The sequence below is a fragment of the Babylonia areolata genome, chromosome 4 (assembly GCF_041734735.1).
Source record: "Babylonia areolata isolate BAREFJ2019XMU chromosome 4, ASM4173473v1, whole genome shotgun sequence".
NCBI classification, from domain to species: Eukaryota; Metazoa; Mollusca; class Gastropoda; order Neogastropoda; family Buccinidae; genus Babylonia; species Babylonia areolata.
Window position 1 is genome coordinate 49,111,039 of NC_134879.1, and position 12,500 is coordinate 49,123,538.

General features: G+C 42.3%; 1 protein-coding gene across 2 annotated transcripts in view; it reads left to right on the plus strand.

Annotated features, from left to right (window-relative positions):
* Positions 1-7,795, plus strand: part of LOC143281265 (seipin-like) — a 17,282-nt gene extending 9,487 nt beyond the window's left edge. For both annotated transcript variants that reach the window (XM_076586382.1, XM_076586383.1), the window contains exons 7-9: positions 1,758-1,855; positions 2,833-3,077; positions 7,477-7,795. In XM_076586382.1, coding sequence (XP_076442497.1) covers positions 1,758-1,855; positions 2,833-3,077; positions 7,477-7,784 — 651 coding nt within the window. In that variant the 3' untranslated portion in view covers positions 7,785-7,795. The remainder of the gene's footprint in view (positions 1-1,757; positions 1,856-2,832; positions 3,078-7,476) is intronic.
* The last annotated feature ends 4,705 nt before the right edge of the window (positions 7,796-12,500 follow it).

Sequence of the window (12,500 nt, forward strand, 5' to 3'; positions counted from 1 at the left end):
ATTTCTTCTTCTGCATGAAACATTGAAAATATCCAATGCAGCATTGCAAGTCTTAATGAATTTACTAAGTCTAAATAAAGGACACTCTTTACTTGCAGAATGTAATTTACAAAAAGAAAATAATGGTGTGTGTGTCGGGGGGGGGGGGGGGGTAGGGGGGGGGGGGGCACAATTCATATTTATCCAAATTTTTTTTTTCATTTGTCACTCTCAGGAAATTACATTATTTTTGTTCTTTGAATTAAAAGTTAAAAAAATAAATAAATTAAAAAAAATAAAAAATCTATGAATGTGGGAGACATGCGCTGAACACTGTGGAGCTGCAGAAGTTCGATCCATGCTAGCTGTATGCTGGTTGTAAGATGGAAGGCGGCAGAATGGTTGAGATGCTCGTCTGCCGATACAGAGAGTCTGCGAGGGTTTGGGTTTGAGAATCCTGTTCTCGCCCTTTCTCTCAAGTTCGACTGGAAAATCTGACGGGCGCAATAGCCAAGTGGTTAAAGCGTTGGACTGTCAGTCTGAGGGTCCTGGGTTCGAATCACGGTGACGGCGCCTAGTGGGTAAAGGGTGGAGAGTTTTACAATCTCCCAGGTCAACATATCTGCAGACCTGCTAGTGCCTGAACCCCCTTCATGTGTATATGCAAGCAGAAGATCAAATACGCACGTTAAAGATCCTGTAATCCATGTCGGCTTTCAGTGGGTTATGGAAACAAGAACATACCCTGCATGCACACCCCCGAAAACGGAGTATTGCTGCCTACATGGCGGGGTAAAATCGGCCATACACGTAAAAGCCCACTCGTGTGCATACGAGTGAACGCGGAAGAAGAAGAAGAAGAAGAAGACTGGAAAATCAAACTGAGCGTATAGTCATTCGGACGAGACGATAAACTGGAGGTCCAGTGTGCAGCATGCACTTGGCACGCTGAAAAATAACCTGTGGCAATAAGAGTGTTAATAATAATACTGATAATAATAATACATAGTTTTTCTATGGCATGATATCCAGTACCAGTGCTGCTCAAAGCGCCTTACATCATCCACTTGGCTATAAACATGCCTTAAAAAAAACAACACATCAACTGCTATCTGATAATGGAAAACATCCAGTGTGTTCATATGAATAAAAAAAAAAGAAAAAAAAAGCACACTTAAGAGATGAATCAGATTATAAAAGCTATGAAGTAAATAAGGCTTAGAAAGTTAGATTAAAACAGAATGCATTTCATAGAACACACACGCACGCACGCACGCACGCACGCACGCACGCACGCACACACACACACACACACATATATATATATATATATAGAAGTCCCTCCCTTACAGACACACACACACGTGTACTCACACACAGGCACACACACGCTGGCATTAAATATCAACTGCACTAAAAACAAAATTGCACAAGCATTAAGATATTTCTTAATTTCTAACATAGAATTCTGTTCGGACATACAAAATTCTGAAGAAGAAATCCACTCTGATAGGTACTCGTTTTTGTGTGTGTGTCTATCTATCTATCTATCTGTCTTTCTGTTTATTTCTCTCTCTCTCTCTCTCTCTCTATATATATATATATATATGTATGCATGCACCCAAAGCCTGACCAAGCACGTTGCCAGGTTATACCGCAGGTGAGACGTACAGCGTATGATGGATTTGTCCGAACGCAGTGATGATGCCTCCTTGATAAACTGAAACTGAAAACTGAAAGCTGTGTGTGGGTGTGGCTGTGGCTGTGCTGTTGTGCAGTACCAGCCGGCCGTAGGGGTGTTGCTGGAGATTCACAGCCGCTACCTGTCCTTCTACTCCGCTGAGCTGCAGTTCCACGCCTGCTACGCTGGGCTGAAGTATGTCAGCAGCTAGCCCATGAAGTTTGCCTACGTGTTTCTTGTATTCTTCTTCTGCTTCTTCTTCTTGTTGTTATTTATTTATTGATTTATTTATTTTTTTATGTTATATTATTATATATTATTATTAAAGACTGTTCCACTTTTACCTCTCACAGACATTGTACAAGCATGTCCCATGCATTACACTCACACAGAATGTAGACAAATGAGAATAAGACAAAGCCTGAAATGAACAAAGTGAGAACAAATAACAAATCCTATAACCAACTCTTTCTCCGACGATCGTGTGAACTGATAAACTAATCGGGAAAAAAAAACACACAAAAAAACATGAAGCTCCATCATGATAATAACAGTTCTTTGATAATAATATAATATTGATAACAACAACAATAGAACATCAACAACAATAATGATAGTAATCATAATGATGTAATTTATATAGCGCCTTTTCATGTAAAATAAGTATGATTGTGCTGTGCAAGGTAAAACCTGACATATAATACGTGTATTTGAATACTAGAATTAAAACATATATATATATATATATATATAACCATTGCACAGACATCAAAACAATCATCCGAAAACTAATTTCGCACACACACACACACACACACACACTAACATACCAGTGTATTTAAATACTAAACTGAAAACCTAAATACAAAACACTGCACAGAGGTGAAAACAATCATTCAAAAACTAATTTACACTCACACACACACACACACACACACACAACACACACACACACACACACACACGAAAAAAAAAAACCCAACCAAACCAACTCCCCCCCCCAAAAAAAACAAAAAAACCAAAACAACAACAACAAAAAAACAAACAAAACAACCCAACATCAACAACAAAAATCTCATCATACACAACACTCATCATTGATATCATACATCACAATACCTAAATGAGGCACATCGTCCCTGATCTGTGTGTGTGTGTGTGTGCTTGCGCAGATACTACCTCTTCTACTACCCAGTGATCTGCGCCGTATGCGGGATCGCCTTCAACAGTGTATGGCTGACGGCCGTCTTCCTGCTCACCTGGTACCGCCTGGGTCTTGGTATGCTGGAAGTTTGGTTCATGGGTGCTGCCGGTGACCCTGCAGAGGGTCCAGATGCCGACGGCAGAGACCGCGAGATGGACAGCAGAAACGGCGAATGTCTCAGGGGGCAAGGGGAAGAAGCGGAGAGCGTGAGAAGTAATGAGAGTGTGAGAGTGTGATGTAAGGCAGGTAGTCTTGTTACGATATGAATAATTCACTGTCACTGCTAGCAACCCGGTCACTGGTCCCAAAGCCAAGGTTTTGCTCACAGGGCTGCTGCACTGCTCAATGCATCTTCACCAATGTTCTGCATTTCTGGTGGTTGTGGGATAGGGTCCGAGTTTTTTTGTTTGTTTTTTTGGCATAGCTCCACTCTGTCCACTCAATGATGTTGTCTGCCGACTTGTTTCACTGTCAGCCTTGTCTCCTTTTCCCCCCGCACCGTTCCCTGAAGAATGGTCTTTGAGAGCTTGTTTCACTGTCTGCCTTGTCTCCTTTTCCCCCACACTGTTCCCTGAAGAATGGTCTTTGAGAGCTTGTTTCACTGTCAGCCTTGTCTCCTTTCCCCCCCGCACTGTTCCCTGAAGAATGGTCTTTGAGAGCTTGTTTCACTGTCAGCCTTGTCTCCTTTCCCCCCGCACTGTTCCCTGAAGAATGGTCTTTGAGAGCTTGTTTCACTGTCAGCCTTGTCTCCTTCCCCCTCCCCCCCACATTGTTCCCTGAAGAATGGTCTTTTGAGAGCTTGTTTCACTGTCAGCCTTGTCTTCTTTTCCCCCCGCACTGTTCCCTGAAGGGTTGGTCTTTGAGAGCTTGTTTCACTGTCAGCCTTGTCTCCTTTTCCCCCACATTGTTCTCTGAAGAATGGACTTTGAGAGCTTGTTTCACTGTTTGCCTTGTCTCCTTTTCCCCCCGCACTGTTCCCTGAAGAATGGTCTTTGAGAGCTTGTTTCACTGTTTGCCTGTCTCCTTTCCCCCCCGCACTGTTCCCTGAAAGATGGTCTTTGAGAGCTTGTTTCACTGTCAGCCTTGTCTCCTTTTCCCCCCGCACCGTTCCCTGAAGAATGGTCTTTGAGAGCTTGTTTCACTGTCAGCCTTGTCTTCTTTTCCCCCACATTGTTCCCTGAAGAATGGTCTTTGAGAGCTTGTTTCACTGTCAGCCTTGTCTCCTTTTCCCCCACATTGTTCCCTGAAGAATGGTCTTTGAGAGCTTGTTTCACTGTCAGCCTTGTCTCCTTTCCCCCCCGCACCGTTCCCTGAAGGATGGTCTTTTGAGAGCTTGTTTCACTGTCAGCCTTGTCTCCTTTCCCCCCCCCACTGTTTCCTGAAGAATGGTCTTTGAGAGCTTGTTTCACTGTCTGCCCTGTCTCCTTTTCCCCCCGCACTGTTCTCTGAAGAATGGTCTTTGAGAGCTTGTTTCACTGTCAGCCTTGTCTCCTTTTCCCCCCGCACTGTTCTCTGAAGAATGGTCTTTGAGAGCTTGTTTCACTGTCAGCCTTGTCTCCTTTTCCCCCCGCACTGTTCTCTGAAGAATGGTCTTTGAGAGCTTGTTTCACTGTCAGCCTTGTCTCCTTTCCCCCCCGCACTGTTCCCTGAAGAATGGTCTTTGAGAGCTTGTTTCACTGTCAGCCTTGTCTCCTTTTCCCCCACATTGTTCCCTGAAGAATGGTCTTTGAGAGCTTGTTTCACTGTCAGCCTTGTCTCCTTCCCCCTCCCCCCCACATTGTTCCCTGAAGAATGGTCTTTTGAGAGCTTGTTTCACTGTCAGCCTTGTCTTCTTTTCCCCCCGCACTGTTCCCTGAAGGGTTGGTCTTTGAGAGCTTGTTTCACTGTCAGCCTTGTCTCCTTTTCCCCCACATTGTTCTCTGAAGAATGGACTTTGAGAGCTTGTTTCACTGTTTGCCTTGTCTCCTTTTCCCCCCGCACTGTTCCCTGAAGAATGGTCTTTGAGAGCTTGTTTCACTGTTTGCCTGTCTCCTTTCCCCCCCGCACTGTTCCCTGAAAGATGGTTTTTGAGAGCTTGTTTCACTGTCAGCCTTGTCTCCTTTTCCCCCCCGCACCGTTCCCTGAAAGATGGTCTTTGAGAGCTTGTTTCACTGTCAGCCTTGTCTCCTTTTCCCCCCGCACCGTTCCCTGAAGAATGGTCTTTGAGAGCTTGTTTCACTGTCAGCCTTGTCTTCTTTTCCCCCACATTGTTCCCTGAAGAATGGTCTTTGAGAGCTTGTTTCACTGTCAGCCTTGTCTCCTTTTCCCCCGCATTGTTCCCTGAAGGATGGTCTTCGAGAGCTTGTTTCACTGTCTGCCCTGTCTCCTTTCCCCCCCGCACCGTTCCCTGAAGGATGGTCTTTGAGAGCTTGTTTCACTGTCTGCCCTGTCTCCTTTCCCCCCCCCCACTGTTCCCTGAAGAATGGTCTTTGAGAGCTTGTTTCACTGTCTGCCCTGTCTCCTTTCCCCCCCGCACTGTTCCCTGAAGAATGGTCTTTGAGAGCTTGTTTCACTGTCAGCCTTGTCTCCTTTTCCCCCACATTGTTCCCTGAAGAATGGTCTTTGAGAGCTTGTTTCACTGTCAGCCTTGTCTCCTTTTCCCCCACATTGTTCCCTGAAGAATGGTCTTTGAGAGCTTGTTTCACTGTCAGCCTTGTCTCCTTTTCCCCCCACATTGTTCCCTGAAGAATGGTCTTTGAGAGCTTGTCGGATCTTGTCACATTGCCATACCATCTCATTTTCCTTTCGGTTTTTCACTGTGGTCTGGAGGTCTTTCTATTTCAGTCTGATGGTGGTTTGTTTTTTTTGTTTTTGTTTTTTTTCCTCTTTCCTTATTTGTTACGTGGTCTTTGCAGGAGATGCCAAGGAGTCTCCTGAAGCATCTCATTTCCACTGTGATTAACTCTTGTTGTTGTAGTTGTCGTTGTTACTGTCTACACCGAGTGTCTGTACTGATTTTTTTTTTCCTTTTTCATCTTTTGTGCGTGTGTGTGGGTGTGCGTGTTTGTGTGTGAGGGAGGGCATGGTGTAAAGAAGCTTCCAGCTTATCCAGTTTACCCTCAATAAAACATTTGTTGTTGTTGTTGTTGTTGTTTTTGTTGCTTGGATTCTTCTCCGAAGCTCTCTGATTTACACTCAGTCTAATTCCTGTTTGGTTTGGAGAGATTACACTTGAGCTTTAAACTAACACCTATGAAGTGTGTGTGTTTGTTAGATTGTCTGATATGTCTGTTTGGTGGGTATAGTATTTGCACACAAACGCAACTTAACGGAGGGGAGCAAGATGTTTGTTATTGGGGAGCGCGGGGGTGGGGGTGGGGGGGGGGTGTTTTTAGTTGTCCTTCTGCCTCAGCAGTATGGAACATGCGTGTTTTGTGGAGTGGCTTGGTTTGTGTTTTGTTTGCACTGAGTTGTGGTTTGTGTTTTGTTTTTGATTTCACTGTTAGGTGTGTCTTATATTGTGTTGTTGTTGTGTGGCATTCTAGCTTTCTTTTATTGAGTTTTTAATTTATGTCATCATACGGAGGTTGCTCGTTTTTAACTGTATTCCAGAAACTGCTTCAGTACTTTGTTGAAATGTTGTTTGGGTAAATTATAATGATACACACATACACATGTGTGAAAGGGCTTTAACAGATATGGACAGAAAATCATGCTCACACACACACACACACACACACACACACACACACATGCACACACCAGAGAAAATATTGTTTTGCCCACATTTCATTCTTTTTTCCTTCTACTTATAATTCTGTAAACTGATTTATATTTGCACTCATAATTGCATACACATTCATCAGATCCAGTATCGCCAAACTCTCTGTTTTTTTCTCTGTGTGTGTGTGTGTGTGTGTGTGTGTTTCAGTCAGTATACTTAAAAATAAAAAGACATGCAAAACTAAAATGATGGCATGGAAAGACAACTAAATTTGAGGTACAGTATTCAGCAAGATTTTTTTTTCTCCTCCCCACTCTGTAATGGCTGTCCATGGTATCAAGGCCTGAGCAGTTCAGTAGGTATTGTATTGTATTTCTCTTTTTGTCACAACAGATTTCTCTGTGTGAAATTCGGGCTGCTCTCCCCAGGGAGAGCGCGTCGCTACACTACAGCGCCACCCATTTTTTGTATTTTTTCCTGCGTGCAGTTTTATTTGTTTTTCCTATCGAAGTGGATTTTTCTACTGAATTTTGCCAGGAACAACCGTTTTGTTGCCGTGGGTTCTTTTACGTGCGCTAAGTGCATGCTGCGCACGGGACCTCGGTTTATCGTCTCATCCGAATGACTAGCGTCCAGACCACCACTCACGGTCTCGTGGAGGGGGAGAAAATATCGGCGGCTGAGCCGTGATTCGAGCCAGCGCGCTCAGATTCTCTCGCTTCCTAGGCGGACGCGTTACCTCTAGGCCATCACTCCACGCATATGTGTACGCATAGGTCAGGTTCAGGCATCTGCTCCTTGTTATTTTCATTTCTATGCAGATGTGGCACAGTATATATATGGATCAGTCTGCACGCTTCAACACCTCTTTGAAACTGAAACTGAAATGGTTTGATGAATCTGTTACAGATTACATTCAGCCGTTCACCGTCATGACCTCCGCAAAGACACTAGACCCAGCAGAAAGCGTTGGGGGCACCAGCACTCTCAAGCAACCAGTCACAGAAGCTCTCTCAGACCAGCAGGTGAAACCGTCCAATGACAGCCGCAGTCACATCCAGCCTCTCACGGACGCCGCTTCAGCAACCAAACAGAAAGAGAGCAAAGAGCCTGCTGCAAAGACAGCAGTGAAATTGAAAGAGGGTGGTGGTGGTGCAGACTCTTGTGAAGAGAGAGGGAAACTACGTTACGGGATGAAAATGTTTGGCGCTTGGTGACGTGGTTTAAAAAAAAATCTTTTTTAAAGAAAAAATGATTAAAATATTACATGGACTGATTGAGACGTAGAAAGTATGGACTTTCAAATATTGATTTTAAATGTTGATTTTAATTGACCTTTTAACATTATATTGTGTACTTTTCCACAGGTTTTAGGAACTGACGGGTAACTTATGGTAATGTTGACTGCAAAGATGATTATATTTTATGATGATATGATTGTGGAGATGATTATACTTCAGGTTAATAATGTTGAACTTGACTTTTATGACTTCCAAACAGTTGCTGCTTTCAGGGAATTTTTTTTCAAGAAAAAAGTGTTTTTGAACTTTCTAGAGTGAATGGCGTTTATATCATTCAAGTAATTTCACTCATATAATGATAAAATGTTTATTCTGTGAATGATAAAATTTGTATTCTGTGAACTGATTATTTCATTCTGCCATACAATGTTCATGCTGTAAGAAGTGTGGGTGCTCTTGCACATGCGTGTGCATATGTGCAAACGCATGTGTGTGTGTGTGTGTGTGTGTGCGTGTGTATGTGCATGTGTGTGTATGTGAGACAGAGAGAGGAAAAGAGAGAGGGAGAGAGGAATAGAAAGTCATTCACTGATCATGACATGGCTAGTCAATGAGAAAAGAAAAAAGTTTTTAACAATTCTCAGCAATGAATGAGAAAATTTTGTTTTGGCTTTATCGTCAACAATATCGTCAGAGGAAAGTGATGATAGGCAATTAAAAACCCATCGCCCTCCCCCCTCTCTTCTTCATCAGAATGGCTTTGAACCACAAGGAAGAATGTATTATGTGTGCAGTGAAGGTATTGTATCTTCACTCACAAGTCTCTCATTGACTCGTGCCATTTTGTATTTGTATTTGTGAAATTTGGGCTGCTCTCCCCAGGGTGAGCGCGTCGCTATACTACAGCACCACCCATTTTTTTGTATTTTTTCCTGCGCGCAGTTATATTTGTTTTTCCTATCGAAGTGGATTTTTCTACAGAATTTTGCCAGGAACAACCCTCTTTTACGTGCGCTAAGTGCATGCTGCACACGGGACCTCGGTTTATCGTCTCATCCGAATGACTAGCGCCCAGACCACCACTCAAGGCCTAGTGGAAGGGGAGAAAATATCGGCGGCTGAGCCGTGATTCGAACCAGCGCGCTCAGATTCTCTCTCGCTTCCTAGTCGGACGTGTTACCTCTAGGCCATCACTTCACTACAAACCTAATCAACAGTAAGGGTCATTTTATTTTAACATTGAATGCATGCCAAAACAAAATTATCTATAAAATATGAACCTAGTGCGATGCTTATAAAACATTAGTCAACTCCATAAACTAAAAGTAGCAGTACGAAACCCAGATTTCATAACTGAGTCAATGTGTAACAAACAAAAACACTTGCAGTCTTCCAGAATGAAAAAAAAAAAATGTCTTGGAGGAACCCTTACAAAAAACTGAGGGAGTTTTTGTAATCGACTCTCCAGTGGTTTATATATCATATTATATGCTGATGTACAAGTACTCAGTACTTCTTGTGTTGCTTAATTTTTGTATTGTCGTTATATTTTTAACACTTAATTTTTTTTTTGGATGATGATGGGGCCATAATGCTGTAAAAACGAGATTCAAAGCCATATGGATGATTCAGGGAAATTTTGATTGTCATCTTTTATTATGTGGTGCAATGCATTGTGTCATACCATGTCTTTTGACGTTAATTGTCACTTTTTATATTTCTACATTCAAATGTTTTTTTTAACTGACTGGTTCATTTTGTTGTTGGAATAATAATGGCCATTAGGGGCTAATAGTTGAAAACAATCATTGTTGAACTATTTTTAAAATGTTTCCTTGCTCAGCCAAATACATCAGAAAAAGAAAAAGAAACAAAACTTTATCTCCAGCAAAGTTTGCTTTAGCCTTTCTCAATAAATGCCTCCTTCTTCTCAGTTCTAGTCTTTTTTTTTTGGTGCCAGCTCAATTTAAAGCATGCACGTAATTTGAAAGGAAACATTGTTTGATTTATCAAAATACACAGAAAGATTAAGGACCACTGGGGACCTTGCAGTTTTCTTCTAGGGGGCAATGTGAAATGATGCTGAGTTTTCAGCCAACAGCAGTGTATATAGCCAACCTGGAAAGAGACGAGCACCATTCATAATCTGAGGTACTTTCTTGCACTTGCACTACACTTTGCTTCCACTTAAAAAAACAACAACCAAAAAACAAACAAAACAAAAAGAAACCTGTCGTTTATGAACTACTGAATGAGTGTAAATGTTTTGAAAGAAACATTAATTTTTCAAACAATTATTTTCAAGCTGTACATGGTCCACATGTGACTAAAACAGCCATTTGTAAGTGGCCAGCAGTTGACCATAATTATACAACCTGCCTAATTTAAATTATCTCATGATTTTTTAAAATAACAATTTACAAAAATAAATGCCTGCTTTTATGATTGGATGACCTGGCCATGCTTTCCCACAGTCACCAGCAAATGCAGGACAAGACAACAAAGCTGGCAGCCACCTCGTGACGTCGGCCTCAACATCCACAAGGGTAAGACCAAGATCCTCAAGATCAACACAGCAAGAGAGGACCCAGTCACAGTGCACGGGAGCAAGCTGGAAGAGGTAGAGGCCTTCACGTACTTGGGCAGCATCATCGACAAGCAGGGTGGCACAGACGCAGACGTCAGAGCAAGAATCGACAAAGCGAGGGCAGAATACTTGCAACTGAAGAACATCTGGAGCTCCAAGGTGTTGTCGATTAGCACGAAGATAAGGCTGTTCAACTCCAACGTCAAGTCAGTCCTTCTGTATGGAGCAGAGACATGGAGGACAACAAAGACCACCATCAGGAAAGTGCAGACCTTCATCAACAGCTGCCTGAGAAGGATCCTCCAGATACGCTGGCCCGACACTATCAGCAACTCAGACCTGTGGCAGCGTACCAACCAGCTGCCAGCTGAAGACGAGATTCGGCGCAGAAGATGGAGATGGATCGGGCACACCCTGAGGAAGCGAGACAGTAACATCACTGAAATGGAATCCCCAGGGCAAACGGAAGAGAGGAAGGCCAAGAAACACCTGGCGACGTGACCTCGAGGCAGACACCAAGAAAATGGGGCACACCTGGAGACAATTAGAAAGGGCAGCCGAGGCCTGAGGACTCTGGCGGACTGTTGTGAGCGGCCTATGCTCCAGGGGGAGTGATGGGCATAACTAACTAACTTTTATAAAATACATGATCGACGTTTTGTGAAAGATTGTGAAAACAAAATGTCCTGAGGCATGGACAAAATATTAAAAATAACAATTCCATGGGGTACCCAGCTTCTCTCAAAATCCTCCGCAAGTGAGCTACGATGATTCAACGATGGAATGAAAGTGAGCAGACTTCTGCTTTCAAGCACCTTTCAGAGTTGTTATTTTAAACTTTCGATGTTTCGTTTTGTCCTTTTCGTTTCTTGGACTTAAAGTTTCCATCCAGTATTCAAACTCCTTTCTTTTCTCATAACCAGTCCATTAATTTAGTCCTGAATTTCAGTTGGCCAACTTTAACTCACTCAGTACGGCCAGTCCTCTCTTCTCCTCTACACAGACCCCTCGGATGTCCAGTGGGTGTCTCAATGACCCAACCTTTAGCTTCCGTCGTCAGAATTGTGGTATTCTCTGTCAACATTCACCTCTTCAGTATAAGAGCCTTCCACTGGCAATATTTTGATGGTGGTAATTGGGGTGAAACGCTGTTAACGTCTTCTCTTTCGCCGTTCGTATGGAGAGAGTTAAAGTGAAAGTGTAATGGTTGATGAGAACTACAACAACAGAGCCCATCTTTCTGTGAGAGAATACTTTTTCATTTCAAGATTTACAGAACGTACAGAAGATGGTTCAGGGCTATGTGGAGTTTTGTCTTATCTATTAATGTGGAGTTTTGTCTGTCTATTAATGTGGAGTTTTGTCTATTCAATTAAAAAAAAGTTTAAATCTAATCTTACTGGATTGTGTTCCGTTGTTTTTTTGTTAGGCTGTGGCCATTTTCTCCGAGCAGGTCCAATGTCTATGTCTGCCTTATATTGATAGTTATATGGGTAGATAGATATGATAGCTAGTTGATTACTAGACAGATAGATAGGCAGATAGAAAGATAGTACAATTTTTAAAAGTCATTACAAATGTAGCCTTATGCCAAAATATTTACTTGAGTATTTCATTCACTGTCACTTTGAACTTGTGCTGTGCCATATAATGTTATATTTGTACATGGTGATGAGTTTGGTCAGATGATTTTTTTTAAAGAAAATGGTAATTGTTCTTTAAAAATCATGTAAATAATAAGGCTGATTAGTATTTTGTTCAGCATTGCATTACAATTCACGATCTCAAAAGAATGCTTAGTTTTTATGTGCACCTTACAAAATGAAAGATAGCATCAGAAAGTTTTTGAATGTTTAAAATGGTATGCGATTTTTTTTTTTTTTTTTTTTTTGTATTGTAATGCCTGGAATAAAATCAGATGATTTCGGGTTTCAGAACATCATGCAATGTTTTCAGACTTTGAGGGACAGAGTGTGTGTGTGTGTGTGTGTGTGTGTGTGTGTGTGTGTGTGTGTCGCCGGTGCGTACATATGTGGAATACTATCACTTGACAGGTGTCAAGTTCATTGGAGAACCTGTGGTGGTATGGTATAATGCGCGCGCGC